The following is a 19,389-nucleotide window of genomic DNA, read 5'->3' as shown; positions in this document are numbered from 1 at the left end:
CTCACCCACTGTCTGTCTGAAAAAAGCCCAGCTAGTGGACCCTTGCTCCAATGGTAGACTGTGAAATTGCAAACTATTCCAGTAAAACTCTGCCCATAGAAAACAGTGTCAGACAAGACAGAACACTTTGACCCTCCTTAGGTCAGGGTCAATGAGACACTAAAAGTCTTTTTCTTACTACTTGGGTTACTATTCCCAGAGAAGCTAAATCAACAATCTAAGTAGGTCTTCTCCCGCAGTCAGATATTTAAAGCCTGGGTAACTGGATCTACTTACCTTTTGTTTCTACGGGCCTCTGAACTGTCAGTTCTTTTGGTCGGAGATACTTGCTGTTAACCGCCCCGCAAGTGGCTGTCTTTCCCTCTGTGCAGCTAGGTCTTGTTGAACAGATTGGGAAGTTGCTTGGCTGCTCTTCCCTGAACCCCCATGAAGAAGTCTGGCTCTAGGTTAGCACGCAGACTCTTCCTTTCTTGATTCTGATGCTTAGTATCTGAATTGCACAGCTCAGGATTTCAAGTAGTGCTGTCCTTGCTGGTAATGTTCAGAACTTGCTTCATGTCCTGGACAAGTGAGGAGCTTGCTGAGGCATCTGATCTCTGCATAATCATTTCTTTGGCATGTAATGAGAGAAGCCATGTGTCCCAGGCCATTCAGTGTTCAGAATGTGCACTTGCCCCATACTGGCATCTTGTCACCAAGCGACTGTCTCCTCATCACCAGGAAAGGGAAGACAGTCCCTTTCAAAGGGCTCGGCTGGGACTGGTCCATGCTTAGTGCAGATTCAACTGTGATTAAATTGGTAGGTGACTCCCACATTGTAGGGTAAGCAAATGCTAAGGGGAGAACCAAATAACAAATGAACCTGGAGCTTAGAGGTACACAGCTGCAGGCAACAGTGCGAAGTTCAGTCTTAATGTTAAGTCTGGTGGCTAGGGAAAGGGGGAAGAATGAAGGATGTGAACGAACAGCTCCAATGCTGTTCGGCGGTGCGGGAGTGAAAATGATCTGTACTGAAGTAGGGAAGAGATGAGTATAGCATGGGACCAGTGTCCCTACGTACCATGCTTATCTGGCAGTGCTGGCGCAGATGGGACAGCAGTGGGACAAATGGCCTGTGTCCCAGAGGAAGAAAAGCTGACAGCCAGGTAATGTTGAAATGAGGGACAGTGCAAGAATAATCTTGAGCTCCTGGAGTACATTCCCAACCTATTGTGATGGCACACAGGTCATTGTAGTGAGTGTCTTCTAGTCTTCAGCATGTCCCTGGGTGTTACTTTAATTCAACTGAAGAACTCAGGGAGAGCCCCAAGAAATACTTGGATTCCTCATCCCTATCCACTTTCACTGAGTTTGGTCTTGGGGCAATATGAAATTCAGGCAGGGAGACAAGAGTCTGAAAAAAATCATATCTCAACTTTAAACTTTCCTGACACTGTTTTTCAAATCCTTAAAATTATAGAATGTAAACAGTGGTACTATAAATGTTTAAAATGGAGCCACAGAAGGTTCCACAAGTACAAGGATTGTTGATTAGAGAAACAAATGAGAAGATATTTACTTGAAGGAACCAAGCCTTTTTGCGTAACTTGTTTAAACAGTGAAGTTTGATTTAGTAGCAATCATGTTTAACTAAACCTGGTCTTGATCCATGAAAGGGCTTATACAAAAGTGCCTTGTTAAGGTTGATTTGGGAAATCCCAGGTTTCATGGCTAAGTGAGAGAAATTATTGTGTGGAGGTTAAAACCCAGGACAGATAGATCTATTCCTAGCTCTGCCACTGACTAATGTGTGTCTCATTGGGCGAGGTGTTTTACCTCTGAACTTCATTTTCCTCATCTTTAACGTGATATGGATAATATGGGTGGTGTGAAGCTATGCTCATTAATGTATGTAAAATGCTTTGAGAGCTTTGGATAATAAAAGGTCTCATGGGCTACTATATTTACATTGACTGGTCATTAGAATCCATAAAACGGTGACAGTCCCAAATGAGGTGTGTATATATATAATCAGTCAAATCTCCATATTGTAAATTCAGAGCAAGTACTCATGGGTACCTTAGTGTCAAAGCAGGTCAATTGGATAAAAGTTGGTGCTAACTGGCGTTTCCAGGAGCTGTGACATTCACTTGCAGTTGAGTAGCAATCATAGAATCATGGACTATCAGGGCTGGAAGGGACCTCAGGAGGTCATCTAGTACCACCCCCTGCTCAAAGCAGGACCGATCCCCAATTAAATCATCCCAGCCAGGGCTTTGTCAAGCCTGACCTTAAAAACTTCTAAGGAAGGAGATTCCACCACCTCCAAAAGATGTGGGAATTATTTCTACCTTAGAAATCAAGGACAAGAGTTCCAGTCTTCTCTTTACAACTGAATGCCTCGCTGAACAGGATGAGCATGGGGCAAAGACGGTAGCAATGATTTAAAAAAATGAATTTGGAAAGTGACTTTTCATCCATGTGAATAGCAGAATGATGGCTGGTCATGATCACTAAAATCTAATTCCACTCTGCCGAGTTTTAGCCATTGGCTTAGTGTTTGTCCTTGGAAAACAAACCGACAGTTCAGAGGAAACCAGCAGTTTATTACTCTTGCTCTATAAAGTGTAAAGTAGAAAATTGTCCCAATTCTTGTACTGACTTTGTCCCCCCCCCCCCCCCAAAAAAAAAAAAAAAATTAGTCTGTAATTTCTGGATTTGTTCTGTCCTGAAATACAAAGTCAAGCAAGCTATGGTAGATCTTGCAGCCGCAGAAATGGAGAGAGAGGAGCAATTGGGGCATTGTTTTCTATTCATTTTAATAAAGAATTCAGCACTACAAAAGTTGATTAATTCCCCGCTTGAAATGCCTTAACAAAGATGCAAATGCAGGACGTGGATATTGGGGGGCTATGTCAGAAAATTGTATGTGCTGTAGAATTTTAATGGACTGATTTGCTGTTACTGTATTGCCAGGCATGCCCTGATGCATGGACCACGCATGGCCTCTGCTTGCCTTACTTCTGGTGGGCTTTTCCCACTTGATAGCAGTAATAGCAGGTCTATTTCTTATTACTCATGTCAGTGATCTCTAGAGTAGACCTTAGGGATACATCTACATGGCAATCAGAAACCTGTAGCATCAAGTCTACAGACTATGGCAGTAAAAACAGCCATGTAGGTATTTTGTCTTGGGCTGAAGCTCGGCCTCTGAAGCCCACCCGCCTCCTTGGATTTCAGGGCTCAAGCCTAAATGTCTACAGAGCTATTTATAGTGCCACATCTCAAGTCTGTAGACCCAGGCTCTGATACTTGCTGCTGCTTGCCGTGTAGACATATGCTAGCAATGCAGTCATCCCAAAGCAGGGAGAGTCAAAGTGCAGGTCAGATGTTGGCCTCTGGAGTTTTACAGTGAGGCCTGCAGATGTACTTATCTTTGCTACGGAGCTGCAGCCCAAGGAGACTACCGTAGGCCCCAGCATGCAATGTTCCATCTTGATTGAAGCAAAACTGTTAATCACGATGCGGCATACTGGGACCTGTAGTGTCTGTGGTCTGCACCTCCCAAGTAAAGATGATTGTGGCTGAAATCTGCTCTGCTTTTTGCAAACAAGGAGCTTGAGAGTCTGACCTAAAATAACCATATGGCCCTTTTTTTGTCAGTCGTGGTGCCCCTGTTATAAGTCTCTGTGATCATTTGGCTGCCAAAGATCCCTCACATTTCATCTTCCCCTTTCAGGATTTCCTGATCATGTTTGTCCATCACTTGGCTACAATTGGACTCATTACATTCTCCTATATGAATAACATGTTGCGGGTGGGAACTCTGGTGCTATGTCTACATGATGCCTCAGACTTCCTCTTAGAGGTAAGTTTGCCTGCTGCTTCCTGTCTGAGCTTTGCATCCCTAATGACAAAGGAGCACACTCTTGAGGCAAGAGGATAAAACCTAGCCTCTCCTGTTTCACCCCTCACCCTCCACACACAATCCAGGCTGGATGTCCCATAAACACACACTGCTGATTCCACTATGTTGGCTTTCCTCCAGGACATCTCCCAAGTTGATAATAGTCCTTAAATGTTCCAAACTCCTTGGTGACTTAGTGGCTTGAGTGCTCCAGCACTGTTTTCCATATGATCAAATGATTGTGTCTGGTGAATGCTGTTTTAACACTTTTGTGTTTTTCTCAGGCTGCAAAGCTGGCCAATTATGCTAAGTACCAGCGCCTGTGTGATGCCACCTTCATACTCTTTGGTGTTGTGTTCATAGTCACTCGACTGGGTATTTACCCTTTCTGGTAAGTACCTGGATCTTTCTGAATAGAGTCAAGTATTTGTTCCTTCCCTCCTCTAAAGGCAGTCTTTGTATTAGAGATCCTCTCGCTCATTACAGGCAGCCCCTCAGGGCAGCATGAAGCTGCAGCCCTCCTAAATGTTGCTTAGGAGCAGAGCTCTGGGGTTTTGTCAGAGTGGTTTCTTCATGTTTTGTCATGTACTTAGAGTAGGAGCACCCCTAGTGTGAGCACAGAGTCAAAAAGTGCAGCTGAATGCCACCCCCAACTGCAGCCTACTCTCCCAGCCAGTAACTCCCAGACATTATACAGATCAGGCTTGTCTACACAGGGAACTAAGATGAATAAAATAAAGGTTTGACGTTAAAGCACCCCTAAACCATTTGTGGATTTGGAGGGTTAAGCTTCAGTAAAGGCCACTTTACTTCCGACTGAGAGCATTCACCCAGCAATTTAGTGTGCATTAACTTCATATCATTAATAAATTTGTCCAAACTTTCCTGAGTGTCCCGGTGTAGACGAACCCACAGAACCAAAGGTGGTTTAATGTCTTTTGATAAGATCTTGTAAAAGTTGAGATGCCAGTGAGGCATATCCTCCCTGAGGCAAGGTTCTGTTTGTGACGCTCTTCTTTATAGTCATCCGAAGTACCTAGCTCCTCTCCTGCTGGTCTCAGAAGATTGTCTGCCCTGACTCCTGTTCTAGCTGCATAGAGCCTGAAATAGGTATTGGGGTATTTTTGGATTTAGAAATCTTAGCTAAGATTTTTGTAATTAATCATTCCGTAATGAGATTCCCCTCCCCTCCACGTGGACAAAGTCAGGCTTGGTGGGATCTTGTTGCTGATCATTGTATTTATCCACGTCTTGTTTTCCTTGAGAGGGTGTCTTGTAAGGTCTGCTACACCTGGGTTTGTCATCGTCCTACATCCTTATTTTGTAAATAGCAGAGGCCTACTTTCCGTCTCTTTGGGATGTATTTCTGGGGTAGGATAAGCTCTTATTTAGTTTTAGTTTTGTCCCCGTGGCAGAGGCACCAAGGGCCCTTGGATAAGCATCCCTTTTTATTTTTGTATAGCTCCAAACAAATATAAAAGGGTCTAGATAGGGAAAATGTCGGTCCCCTCTGCCTGCCACAAATGATGCTCTCTTCAGACGGGCGGGTGTTACTGCTTTCCACTGACAAATGAGGCAATCCTCTCTCTGCTCTTCACTCCATTGTCTGCCATGATGCAATGTGCTCTCTGGCACCACCCTGTCACTCAATGTGTCTTATAAATCTTGAATGTGGTTTCCACTGGCTGTAATGTAATTCCTCAGCTTCAGAGGGAGAACTTGTGAGTCTCCAGTTGCATCTGAAGCTGCTATGCTATTCCACTCAGTACAGGTTCCCTTCCCTGATCAGTGGTATAATGACATGAAACTGCATGCTGACTCCACCACAAGCTGCTGCCTAGGTAACCATTATTTTTTAACTGCAACTAAGGCTCTGGATTCCCTTCCTGAAAGTTAATTTCTCACTTTTTCAATAAATGCTGAAAGCATTGATCTTTTAAAAAATCTCTCTGCAATCTACCCTAGTGACTACTTTATAAACAATCAAACTGCTTTATTAAATTCTTTAAGTACTGCCAATAAATCCCAGTGAAGAGAACAATTCCATAGCCATCTTCAAGGAGGCACCTGGTTTTGACCCATTAGTTGGTTTTCAATTCCTTTGACTTGGGAGAAGGGACAGAGGAAATGGCTAAGAGTAAGGGAACAGCAGCTTCGCTGTCAAAAATTCTTCAAAGCCCCCAGGTGGCATTCCTGACCTTTACATGTGGTCAAAATCATCTGTGCATGTGAATAAGGCTCATCTCTCCACTCAACACCATGTATACATCCAAAACAGTATTGGTGATCCAAGCAATTGCCATCTCTCCCTCTGATGCCATTGTGAATGCTGATCGTACCCTGGAGAAGAGGGTGGAGAGTGGATTTTTATATTTAGCCTAAATTCTGAGAGTCTCCACATCTTCTCCTATTGCTGCTTAGTTCAAGGGACTTCAACCCAAGTCCAGCTTCAGGCCTTTCTCTACTGTGCAAGGGACAGTAGATCAGGGGCATCACACTATGAAAAGAGCAAAGCAATAGAAGCTTAAATGGGACAGAAACCTATTGTGTATCTGCCCAGTCAGCTCAGTTCAGAGTTGGAAACTGGGAATCCTAGTCAAGCAGCAAAGCAGCCAATCCAACAAGCTCCTTGATTTTCTTTTAGGATCTTGAATACTACCTTGTTTGAGAGCTGGGAGCTGATTGGCCCTTATCCTTCATGGTGGCTGTTCAATGGACTGTTGGTAACCCTGCAGGTTCTGCACATCATCTGGTCCTGTCTCATCATTCGCATTGCCTACAAGGCCTTGTTGCGAGGAAAGGTAAGGGCTCCTGTGGCTGGGCTGGCTCCTCTCTCTCTCATAAGCGCTGAGGGGATCAGGGCATCTGTTTGAAAATCAGAGGGAGATGTCTGCATTGTTCAGCGAGGCCAGTGCTGGCTCCAAGGTGACGGTAGCAGGTTTGCTGCTTCTGTGAGTGATTAACTTCATCTAGGGCTGTCCTGGTCAGTTAGGCTTGGCAGGCTCTAGCACCCACGTGGCCCAAGTGTTTACATCGGGAGGCACATGCTTTTTGATGGTCTGGCCATGCAAGTGAATAATGCTGTCTGGCCTGTTCAAATGCTTTAATGACATCATGCAGTTCAGTTTGTGTGTTGCTCTGCTTGTTCTGGTAACTTGATCAAGGCTTTTGCCTTCCCTCTTGTGGCAGCTTGAAGACCAATCACTCTCTATGAAGTACGAGGCGGGGAAGGTTGTGCTCCCTGGTTTAATCTGGAGCTGCCATTAGGAGCATCTAAATATCTTGGGGAAATTGTCCATGTTACAAAATCCAACCTTACCGACATCTAGGGTGATGTGAGCTCAATATCTGGAGCTCACTACAGTAATAACCCAGGACTAGGGCTGTCGGTGCATATCCCAACAGTGCGACAAGGTAATCCAGGTGAGGTTGGCAAGGGAGGCTACTGGAAATGTAGTGGGACCTGCTGACAGTGGGCCAGTGGGACTCTGTTTATAGTGTCCCGTTTCAGCGTGCAGAATGTTCTGGTTAGAATGAATTCCTGATGGATAAGGGTGTGACGGCAGCTCTTCCTGTTAGAGGGAAAGATGCCGCTCTCTGCTGCAGGCCCAGTTGCCTCAGAGAGCAGGTACGTATAAGTGTAATTCAGTTAGTGTTTGTCCTAGGAGCATACTGTGCTCTCCCGCTTGGAGCTCGTGCCTGTCGCACCACTTCACTCAAAGATAAGCATTTCTTGGCCTGTCTGCCACCCCAGCCAACGCCTAGAACAAAAATAAAAGGCCTTGGAGCTTGCCTTTTGGAGCTGCTGTCCTGTCCCCAGCACATCAAAGCCTAGATGAGCTGTTACTGGCCTGGACTCTGATGCTAGTGCTGCTTTTTGGGGTTATACTGGAGTTCCCAGGATTTTGCCAGGTCTGCTTATGGAGGAGCGACTCTGTATCACCAAAGACATGATCCTTTGTAACAGTGATGCAAAGTCCTTCCATATGCCTTGAAAGACATGACAGGGAGGCAGCCTGAACTATCTCCTTCTGGCTCTGATGGACATCCAAGGAACAGAAGGAAAATTTCAAGCTGTGGTTTTTAGGTAAGTGCTCTGTGAAGAGGGATGCTTGTTCCAGACACAATCCGTGGGTTTCTAGCACAGTTTCTTTTCCCCTGCTGCCTGTAGTTGAGGATTTCCAGGCAGCAGGGTGGGTGGAAGAGACAAATTCACAGGCATTTGACTAGTAACAGGCCCTGAGTAGCTTGCTGTCAAATTCCTCCCTATTGAATCAGTGGTTTTCAGGCCAGTGGCTGAAGGCTGGAGTACTTCAATTATCTTGGATCCTGCTCCCCATTTTTACCCATTTGTGTCATGGCTGGAAGCAGCTTCCTTCAGAGCCAGGCAGTGCTGTTTGATCCTCCACCAGAAGGGGTAGCTAGACAGTAACACAGATGTTTGTTCCACCCTAGCTGTTTGGGAACTAAGCCTGAATCCCACTCATGATTGCATTTTCACTGCCTATAGACTATTGGGCTGGTCTGTTTGTAGGGAACTTGTTTAGCCTAAAGGAATAGTTGAAGCAGTCCTCTGGCAATGTGTGTTGGGGGGAGGGCCTTCTGAGGGGTGGGGAAGGAGCATGTTGCAAGGTGTGTGTGTGTGTGTGTGGTCTATTATCATTTGTTACTGTCTTCCATGGCTGCTGCTAGTTTCCCCGTACAGTATCTGTCCGTGTAGCTGTCCCCACACCTGGAGGTCTATATCTCTCTCCTCTCCTTGCTTTTCTCTCCTGACCAGGTGACCTAGCCAGGAAAGGACTAGACCCTGCCTCTGTACTCTCCACTCTTTTCTCACTCCTTTTCTCTGTGCCAGATTGGAGCTGGACAGTTTCATCCCTTGCATGTAAGTGTAATCTGTGCTGTTGCTTGTAGAGTGGACCATGCGTGTGTCTCTTTCTCTCTGAGCTTTAAGACATAAATACAAAACTGTGAGTCTGAAAAGCTGTTTGGCTTCAGATGGGCTGCATTTTGCAGCTTCCTTTAAACTGCCTGCCTCATTGTGAGTTGCACCCAGGTTAACAAGATGTGGTTACAGATCACAGGAACCTAAGGTGCTGGTTTGTCTAGTGGCTAGAACAAGGGACTGAGAGCCTGTTCCCAACTCTGCCGCAGACTAGCTGTGTGACTGTCGTTGGCCAGTGTATAAAAAGGGGATACTGTTTCAGTGCACTGTAACACTGAGGAGATCTATGGATGGAGGGGGCTATAGCAACACACAGAATTATCTTTAGTTCTCACTTAAGAAAAACCAGATGGTGGAAAAAATACTTTTCTCAAATGACTGTGGGACTAAAGCAGAATAATATCTAGGGGCTTCTGTTTCCTTTCCCTGGCCAGTTGAATTGCTAAAATGGGGTATGGTAGGGGAAGATAGGGAACCTCCGGCTGCAGAGGGGTTTCGGCACCTCCTAGATTAAGTTTGCACATGCAGCTGGCCTGTCGAAACCCAGCCTGGAAATCATTAACTGGCACTGGCTTTCTGCCAGATTTTTCCATTTGTCAGGAAACTTGCTCTCTAAGTCTGTTTTGAGTCTGTATGCCAACTCAGAGTAGGCAGGGCTGATCCTGATCCTGAACTTTGCTGGAATGTGTTAGTCACTGAGAAACTGCTTGCCCACTGTATACTTGGGGGCTGTTAGTTCCAGACTCACAGGTACATGGAGCTTGTCTTGGGCTGTGCAAGGGTAGGGAAGTGCTCTATACAGGCAATGGGGAAATAGGGAGACAGCTCACCTCTTGCAGCACCCATGCCTTTATAGCCGTGGCATTTAACCAGTTACTGGGTTACTTGTGTATGATTAAATCTGAGTTAGTGAGCTTTTCGCATTGTTGTTTGCAGTGTTGTAGCTGTATTGGTCCCAGGATGTGTGAGACAAGGTGGATGAGATAATCCTTTATTGGACTGACTGCTGTTGGTGAAAGAGACAAGCGCTTGAGCTCCACAGAGCTGCTCATCAGGTCTGGTCATCTCTGTGGAGCTCGAAAGCTTGTTTCTTTCACCAACAGCAGTCAGTCCAATAAAAGATATTTCATCACCCACCTTCTCTTTCACACTGTCATGTATCATTTGGCATTATACTGATGATACACTGCCCCCTGGTGGTAAACTTTAAGGAGACCATGAAATTGCATGGTTGACTTCTCTAGTCTTCAGACTTTGAAACCTGACATTTCAGGTTTCAGAGTAGCAGCTGTGTTAGTCTGTATTCGCAAAAAAAAGGAGTATTTGTGGCACCTTAGAGACTAACAAATTTGTTAGGCACAGGTGCCACAAATACTCCTTTTGTTCTGAAATCGTACATCACTCTCTCCCTGGCCAATACCTTGTAAAACACGGAGAGAGATTTTGGAGGATTCTAAGCTTCACATGCAAACTAGACAGATCCTATGATAAGACCTAAGAGTGGCCATCTGTAGAGATGTAAATTATAAAGGCTTTCTGGTTATAGATGCTTTCTGCATTCCTAGTGTCATCTGCATGACTGTAAATTAACCTTTCCCTTCTACAGACCACCATTCAAATGTATCTTGGCTCACAAATTAAGAGTTAGATGTGTACACCCATTCCTGAGAAGAGGGGTTTCCAAAATGTGGTCAAGATACCGCTGGTGGTACATGCGCTTGACGTTCTATCAGCGCACTTCACAATAACTTTTCACAAAGATGGTGCATGAATCAATAACGTTTGGGAACTGATGCCTTAGATAACTAACCCACCGTGTAGTTCTCTGTAAACAGGCTCTAAAGAGGGAATCATCTTATGCAAATGGTGATGTGCTAAATGGGACCAGTTCCTTTTTGAAATAAAACATCAGTACTCTTTTGAGCAAACCTTAAAAACAAACTCATCCCTTTAGAAACTGGTTTCAGAGTAACAGCCGTGTTAGTCTGTATTCGCAAAAAGAAAAGGAGGACTTGTGGCACCTTAGAGACTAACCAATTTATTTGAGCATGAGCTTTCGTGAGCTACAGCTCACTTCATCGGTTTTAGAAACTAAAACTGATGCTTCTTCCCACCTCCTGCTGATTACCAAAAGGTGTCTGAACAAGCTGGTAACTCATAATTTAGTATTAAAACAAATATTTCTAATTTGCCATTTGGAAAGGCATCCTTTATAATCTGTGCTATAATTTAGTTACTGGAAGAAGGATCAAACAGTGATATATTGCTATGGGCTCCTTCCATGGATCTGAAATCACTTCACCAACACACCCATGTGAAGAGAGCTATAATACTGAATTGGAAGTGCAAAAGTTAGCTTGGCCAAAGCTGTACAACATCATCATCTCTTGACTTGGTCCCCTGTTCTGAATTCTGTACCATGCTCCCTATATGTGGTTGGAAGGTCCCACTTGTGGGGTTCAACTTTAAATAATTCAAAGAATCTAATACGGGGGAAACTGATCAGATAGACAAGACCTCTCGAATAGCTGTTCCCTATGAATTTGTAATCTTTCTTCCACCTCTACCTTTGATTTTAAACTTTCAGGTATCAAAAGATGATCGCAGTGATGTAGAGAGCAGTTCTGAAGAGGACGACATGACTTCAAATAGCACAAAAGGAATCTTCAGCACTTCAAGCAATGGTGCCAATCGGATTAATGGTCATGTGGCTAGTACCCAATGGGCAGAAGAGGAGTAACGCTGGGAGAGGCCTCCAGCAAACACGGACTTGTGTCTAAATATCTAGATGTGTTGCACTCCACATTCCTAAGTGATCTTTAATCAAGATACCCCTTCCCTCAAAAAACATCCATCAACTCTGAGATGGGCACACTCCAGACCAGTCTAAGGTTTCACACCACAGAAGGGACCGAACCGAGCCAATTACTAATGCAAAAACAGATGCAAATTTAACTTTTTTTTAAGAATATAAGCCATTTTGTATTTAATAGGCCCATCTCTAATATTATTTGCGAAGTATTTTTGTGTGACAAACTGGTTTTTACTAGGATCAACTCAAGCTTGATGGAATGAGTTTGGGCTGGGATGGACATTGACTGTGGACTGGTTAAGGTACCATTCCAAAAATGTTTCTTGACCCAGTGCAAGTTCAGTATGTTTTCTTGCTGCACTCCAGGATCCATTTAGATTATGTGGTCTAGTATCACCCAGATACATCATGCTGTAAGCTGTAGCACAGAGGGTTTTTTAAATCATTTATAAATTATCAGTCCTGCTGTGACTCTGTGTTACAGCCATGCATTGAATCAGATTGTGATGGACAAAGTGTGTTTTAACTTGCCATTGGTATGCTATGTGCTAAAGAGAGTATAATTTATAATCTGTGCTGTTAAGACGGACCAAGTGGTATTTGCTGCCCATCCAAAGTCTTAAATACAACCTAAAAAATGTTGCACTCCTGACCCTAATTTAGAGAAATATCACAGCACATGCATACCTGCAACTCATGTGAATTTGAAGACTTTTTTACAGGAGTTACAGGCTATGGTTGGTTAGATTTATAAGACAGGACATTAGCCAAAGATGGAGCAATGCTCGTGGGTTATATTAACTTTCCACACAGGCAGAGGTTACAGCCCTGCCTGTGTGTTTTTAAAGACAGAAGTGAGCATTGCTGCAGCTGCCTCTCCACACCACTGATTTCAGAAATCAGGACAGCAGAGGCTTCGCTTCTTTCTTTACTCAATGGTACTTCAGGGGCAATGGAAGACACCTGAGTGTCATAATCATGTGCAGAACTTCAGAAATTTGAGTTATTTTATACAATTGTTTACTCTTATCTGATTAAAAAAAGCTTCAGAAATTTGTTTGACTTGCATTTTTTCTGCATTTCTCACCTTGATGTATTGAGCAAGTTTAGCATATAAGTAAGAACTCCTATACACTGCAGAAAGTTGTAGTATTGCTCTTCTTGTTGAATTGCTCTTGAACTAGTGAACCCCCCCGAGGCAGCATGGTGCGAGTAGGGACTGCTGTCTCAAATGAGAGAGAATACTGTTTAAGATTCAGTGCTTCACTTAAGTGCCAGCTATGATGCTCTGACTATAGGTCAAATGAGCTTTAATCAAGTGACAGGCTCTTCAAACATTTGTAAAATTATTCACTGTGTGCAAAGCTGGACACATTACCTCCATGAATATTTTCATTATCCCTAGCTCCAATAACTTCTATTCAATGTCCCTAAATTGCCCCAGAGTTAGTGTACCTCACTGAACTTTCACTGTGTTCTACTCACATACATCTGTAGCGAGAGAACCCGTGTACTGGGTATCAAACGTATATTAATGTAGAGTTCAAATTTGAGTAGTTTTTTAAAGCAAATATCTAATACTTTTTTTTCTCAGAGTAGTTTTAGTTCATCCATTCAAGGCAGTTAATCTAGCTTTCATTTTCTTTGACTCTTCATACAAGTTTTATCCTAAATCCCTGTATCCTTCATCATCTTAGCTGTTCCACTCAGTCTCTGCTGCATTTCCATTACCATGTCTAGTATGGCCAAATACTTTTCCAAGTAGCCTTTGCCAAACCTACTTCCACTTCATACTGTCTTTAGAGAAATACTTACACATCGTGCAATTACTATTAAGGAAACTCTAAAGTTAATAAGAGGAACTAGCAGCTGTGGCTTACCTGTTTTATAGCACTGTTACTCTAGTAGCATTGAGATAAAACAGTCCAAAGCAAAGTTGACTGCACCAAGCCCTCTGTCTGTTAGGCTTGGTGTTGAGATCAGAATCTACAGCAAACTCCACTGTCCATAATTTTTTCAACTAAAGGGAAGTTCTTGTAAGAATTTGCTTAGTCTATTTTCTACTTTTAATCTCAAGCCTGTCCCCAGAACCGTCTAACATTGAAATGAAACTCTAAGCTTGTGGAAGTGAGCGTCTGGCCATGGGGAGGAGGACACACAACTGTTAAATTCATGCATTTCTGGATCATTTGGTGACTGGAAGACTTTACAAAATCTAATATGCTTGGAAGCAGGACTCAGTCCAAAGCTGTCCCAGAAATTTGTTCTCCACTTCCTCAGTTTGAGTCTACACTAGGAAATTAGGTCGGTATAACTCACTCAGCAGTGTGAAAAATCTACACCCCCAAGCAATGCAGTTAAACTGACTTAACTCCTGGTGTAGACAATGCTAGGTCAATGGGAGAATTCTCCTAGGCTACATCTACAGTACAGCCAGACTCCACTCTCTGAGATTGATTTAATGGATCTAGTGAACACCCACCAAATCGACAGCAGATCGCTCTCAAGTTGACCCCTGTACTCTGTCTGATGAGAAGAGTAAGGTAAGTCGGTGGGAAAATTTCTCCCGTCGACCCCCGCACTGTGCAGACCCTGCAGTAACTTGACCTACCCAGACAGCTGTTGGGGAAAACAACACAGCAGGACACAGCTTATCTAGCAAGTTCTTGGAATGTATTGGAGACTTTTTCAGAAGGTGGAGAAAGCTAAGGGGGGGGAGGCCGTTCTAGATTTGATTTTGACAGACAGGGAGGAACTGGTTGAGAATTTGAAAGTGGAAAGCAACTGGGAAGAAAGTGATCATGAAATGGTAGAGTTCATGATTCTAAGGAATAGTAGGAGGGAGAACAGTACAATAAAGACAATGGATTTCAAGAAGGCAGACTTTAGCAAACTCAGGGAGTTGGTAGGTAAAATCCCATGGGAAGCAAGTCTAAGGGGAAAAAACAATTGAACGACAATTGGCAGTTTTTCAAAGAGACATTATTAAGGGCACAAGAGGAAATTATCCTACTGCACAGGAAAGATAGGAAGTATGGCAAGAGATCACCCTGCTTAACCAGGAGATCTTCAATGATCTAAAACTCAAAAGAGAATCCTACAAAAAGTGGAAATTTGGTCAAATTACAAAGGATGACTGGTTTCAGAGTTTCCACTGAATGCATCTGATGAAGTGAGCTGTAGCTCACAAAAGCTTATGCTCAAATAAATTTGTTAGTCTCTAAGGTGCCACAAGTACTCCTTTTCTTAAAGGATGACTATAAACAAAGTATGTAGGGACAAAATTAGAAAAGCCAAGGCACAAAATGAGATCAAACTAGCTAGGGACATAAAAGGAAGCAAGAAAACATTTTACGAAGACATTAGAAGCAAGAGGAAGACCAAGGACAGAGTAGGCCCATTACTCAATGAGGAGGCAAAGACAAAGAAAATGTGGAAATGGCAAAGCTGCTTAAAAACTTCTTTGTTTTGGTTTTCACCAAGAAGGTTGGTGGCAATTGGACATCTAGCATAGTGAATGCCAGTGAAAATGAGGTAGGATTAGAGTCTAAAATAGGGAAAGAACAAGTCAAAAATTACTTAGACAAGTTAGATGTCTTCAAATCACCAGGGCCTGATGAAATGCATCCTAGAATACTTAAGGAGGAGATATGAGCCATTAGCAATTATTTTCAAAATGATCTGGAGAAATGGTCTGAAGTAATTAGGACAAATGCAAAGTACTCCACTTAGGAAGGAACAATCAGTTGCACACATACAAAATAGAAAATAACTGCGTAGGAAGAAGTACTGTGGAAAGGGCTCTGGGGGGTCGTAGTTGCTAAGCTAAATATGGGTCAACAGTGTAATGCTGTTGCAGAAAAAGCAAACATCATTCTGGGATGTATTAGCAGGAGTGTTATAAGCAAGACATGAGAAGTAATTCTTCTACTCTGCTCTAATTAGGCCTCAACTGGAGTATTGTGTTCAGTTCTGGGCACCACATTTCAGGAAAGATGTGGTCAATTTGGAGAAAGTCCAGAGAAGAGCAACAAAAATTATTAAAGGTCTAGAAAACATAACCTATGAGGGAAAAATTGGTTTTGTTTAGTCTGGAGAAGAGAAGACAGAGGGGACATAATAACAGTTTTCAAGTACATAAAAGGTTGTTGCAAGGAGGGAGAAAAATTATTGTCCTATCCTCAGAGGTTAAGAACAAGAAGCAATGGGCTTAAATCACAGCAAGGGCACTTTAGGTTGGACATTAGGAAAAACTTCCTAAGGGACAGAGTAGTTAAGCACTGGAATAAATTGCCTAGGGAGATTGTGGAATCTCCATCATTGGGGATTTTTAAGAACAGGTTGGACAAACACCTGTCAGGGATGGTCTAGATAATACTTAGTCCTGCCTTGAGTGCAGGGGACTGGACTAGATGACCTCTCGAGGTCCCTTCCAGTTCTACGAGTCTATGTCGACTCCAGCTACGTTATTCAGGCGTAGCATAGGTCAACTTACTGCAGTAGTTGAGACATAGCCCTATTAACCTAGCTACTGCCTCTCAGGTGGATTACCTATGCTGCCTGGAGAACCCCTCCAATTAGTGTAGGTAATGTCTCCATTGAAGCATTATAGAGATACAGCTACAGTGTTTTTAAGTGTAGACAAGCCCTCAGTCTCCCTCAACCTGCAGCTATTCAGTTTGCTGGCCTGGAAGTGGAGAATTTTAGAAGAATGGCATCAAGGCAGACATCCCCCCTGTGAGGGGTTTTTAGTAAAATTGTGTATTGATGTTGATTTAACTGACTTACTCCTCCACTCAGGTGGTTCTAGTCACATACTGACAAGAGGAGAAATAAGTAAAATATTTAATCACATGATCAAAACAGATGCTTACGCAGAGGTACTTTGTAACGTCTCATTAGTGCAGAAAAACTCAAGACACCTTAGTGTGCCTGAGGAAAACCCCAAGTGATCTAAGCTAGCCCTCATTTGTGATCGGGAAGGGTTGCACGTGCTACCTGATTACTGCAGCAGGAGTAATCTCAACATAGCCTCTGGCCATGCAGCCAGGCAGAGAGCAGGACTCAGTCCTCAATGGCCCCTGTGTTTAGCTGGTTCTGTTCAAGCTGCTTCAGGGCTTTCTGGCGCTGGAAGTAGCGGTAAACCCTGGCGCTGCAGAGATAGCCCCCGTAGACGGTCAGAAGCATCATGGAGCCGGAGAAGGCCTTATACCCAAAGTCCGCGAGCTGCTTGGCGGAGCCCATGCTCGTCCCCTGAAAAACACAAGGCAGGTCTCAGCCGCGGGTGCCCGCGGCCCGCCGAGGCCTGGCGGCCAGAGCCCGCGGGGCCCAACACGCTTCGCCCAGCCGAGCGCAGGCCCGTCCCCTCCGGGGGCGGGGGATGGACCCCTCCCGCGGCGAGCCTGGGCGCGCCCGAAGCCGGCCGGGCTCCGGCAGGTCCCCGCGGGACCGGGAGCAGCCCGGCTGCCCATGGCCGCGGGCCCCCGAGCCTCGCACACCGACCGCGGCCTCCCGCCGCCGCCCGGAGCGACCCGCACCCCCGCGAGCCGAGCGGCAGGGCGGGGCCAGCCCCCCGCGACCGTCACCTCCTGCCGGGCGCGGCTGCGAGAGGAAGCGTCTCGGAGACGGGGGTCGGCGGCAGTTCCGGGTCGGACGCCTCGCGCTCACCCCGCCCTCAGCCCAGTGACCTTTCCCAAGAGGCGGCGCCCTTCCGGTCACGTGTTCCCAGCAGGGCGGCGGAAGTCAGGTGCCGTAGCGCAGGGCGTTCTAGGCCGATGCATGCTGGGAGCTGTAGTCTCCATGGGTGTGTGCCCCCCTCGGGCCGGGCGGGGAGCAGGGCGATGGGGGAGCCAATGGCCGTTGGGGGGGTGGGGCAGTGACACGGGCTGTCTCCCCCTGTGCGTGCCCCTGCGTTGGTCATTAGCCTAGCCGGCCACAGGGCGCCTGACACGTGACCCCCCCGAGTCACGCGCACGCTCACAGGCCCCCCCCGGGAGAGCGAAGTCCCCGGTCCCCACGTGCCCCCTGATGCTCCAGGCCGGGCCCCGGCGGGGGGGGGGGCTCGGAGCTCAGTAACCCCCGCCCCTGCGGGAAACCCCGTCACGCCGGGGGGGGCGGGGGCGCGGCAGCACCCCTGGTGCCAGCACCACGGCCCCGCCCCCGCCCGCTAAACCCAGCCCCGCTGACCCTGGCGGCCCCCGGATACCGCCTGAGGGGGCGGCGGCGGGGGGGGGCTCCTCCAAACCGCTCAGCCTGTGCCGGGGCCGCGCTCGGGGGGGCCGGGGCCGCGCTCTCCAGCCCCCCCAGGGCACCAGGCTCCGGGGCTGCTACCCCCCGCGTGACGTCAGGTGCTACCCCCTGCCCCCCCCGCGTGACATGAGCTGCTACCCCCTGCCCCCCCGCGTGACATCAGCTGCTACCCCCCTGCCCCTCCCACGTGTGACATGAGCTGCTACCGTCCGCCCCCCCACGTGACATGAGGGGCTACCCCCTGCCCCCCCCCGCGACATGAGCTGCTACCCCCCACATCCCCCCTGCGTGACATGAGCTGCTATCCACTGCCCCCCCCGCGTGACATGAGCTGCTACCCCCCGCCCCCCCGCGTGACGTCAGGTGCTACCCCCTGCCCCCCCGCGTGACATGAGCTGCTACCTCCCGCCCCCCCCGCGTGACATGAGCTGCAACCCCCCCTGCCCCCCCGCGTGACGTCAGGTGCTACCCCCTGCCCCCCCGCGTGACATGAGCTGCTACCCCCCGCCCCCCCCGCGTGACGTCAGGTGCTACCCCCTGCCCCCCCGCGTGACATGAGCTGCTACCCCCCGCCCCCCCACATGTGACATCAGCTGCTACCCCCTGCCCCCCCTCGACATGAGCTGCTACCCCCTGCCCCCCCGCGTGACATGAGCTGCTACCCGCTGCTCCCCCCACGTGTGACATGAGCTGCTACCCCCTGCCCCCCCCCGCGTGACATGAGCTGCTACCCCCCGCCCCCCCCGCGTGACGTCAGGTGCTACCCCCTGCCCCCCCGCGTGACATGAGCTGCTACCCCCCGCCCCCCCCCGCGTGACGTCAGGTGCTACCCCCCCGCGTGACATGAGCTGCTACCTCCCGCCCCCCCCCGCGTGACATGAGCTGCTACCCCCCGCCCCCCCCCGCGTGACGTCAGGTGCTACCCCCTGCCCCCCCCGCGTGACATGAGCTGCTACCCCCCGCCCCCCCGCGTGACGTCAGGTGCTACCCCCTGCCCCCCCGCGTGACATGAGCTGCTACCCCCCCTCCCCCCCTCGACATGAGCTGCTACCCCCTGCCCCCCACATGTGACATCAGCTGCTACCCCCTGCCCCCCCTCGACATGAGCTGCTACCCCCTGCCCCCCCCGCGTGACATGAGCTGCTACCCCCTGCCCCCCCTCGACATGAGCTGCTACCCCCCTGCCCCCCCGCGTGACATGAGCTGCTACCCCCTGCCCCCCCTCGACATCAGCTGCTACCCCATGCCCCCCCGCGGCATGAGCTGCTACCCCCCTGCCCCTCCCACGTGTGACATGAGCTGCTACCGTCCGCCCCCCCGCGTGACATGAGTTGCTACCCCCTGCCCCCCCGCGAAATGAGCTGCTACCCCCTTCCCCCCCTCGTGACATGAGCTGCTACCCCCCTGCCCCTCCCACGTGTGACATGAGCTGCTACCCGCTGCCCCCCCCACGTGTGACATGAGCTGCTACCCCCTGCCCCCCGCATGTGTGACATG

At 47.5% G+C, this 19,389-nt stretch overlaps 2 protein-coding genes across 11 annotated transcripts in view; one reads left to right on the top strand and one right to left on the bottom strand.

The window, feature by feature from the left end:
* Positions 1 to 12,696, top strand: part of CERS5 (ceramide synthase 5) — a 45,183-nt gene extending 32,487 nt beyond the window's left edge. For 3 of the 5 annotated variants that reach the window (XM_043533174.1, XM_037884227.2, XM_037884228.2), the window contains 4 exons: positions 3,719 to 3,847; positions 4,171 to 4,277; positions 6,531 to 6,687; positions 11,419 to 12,696. In XM_043533174.1, the coding sequence (XP_043389109.1) occupies positions 3,719 to 3,847; positions 4,171 to 4,277; positions 6,531 to 6,687; positions 11,419 to 11,571 (546 nt within the window). In that variant the 3' untranslated portion in view covers positions 11,572 to 12,696. Of the gene's footprint in view, positions 1 to 3,718; positions 3,848 to 4,170; positions 4,278 to 6,530; positions 6,688 to 8,666; positions 8,772 to 11,418 lie in introns of all 5 variants that reach the window. The other 2 variants (XR_005223132.2, XM_043533173.1) reach the window with 2 other exon arrangements.
* The window catches only part of LOC114020575 (cytochrome c oxidase assembly protein COX14), a 38,710-nt gene extending 21,162 nt beyond the window's left edge, over positions 1 to 17,548 (bottom strand). For 2 of the 6 annotated variants that reach the window (XR_006286771.1, XR_003565396.3), the window contains exons 1-2: positions 17,229 to 17,548; positions 277 to 16,896 (exon numbers count right to left, since the gene is read on the bottom strand). Coding sequence is in view for 3 of the 6 variants with exons in the window: in XM_037884229.2 (XP_037740157.1) it covers positions 16,708 to 16,887 (180 nt within the window). In the remaining 3 variants the exon portion in view is untranslated. Of the gene's footprint in view, positions 1 to 276; positions 16,897 to 17,180 lie in introns of those variants that run through there. The other 4 variants (XR_006286770.1, XM_037884229.2, XM_043533176.1 and 1 more) reach the window with 4 other exon arrangements.
* Positions 17,549 to 19,389: the final 1,841 nt, after the last annotated feature.

This window comes from Chelonia mydas, chromosome 20 (assembly GCF_015237465.2).
Source record: "Chelonia mydas isolate rCheMyd1 chromosome 20, rCheMyd1.pri.v2, whole genome shotgun sequence".
Lineage (NCBI taxonomy): Eukaryota > Metazoa > Chordata > Testudines > Cheloniidae > Chelonia > Chelonia mydas.
This window is presented reverse-complemented; position numbering and strand designations above follow the sequence as displayed.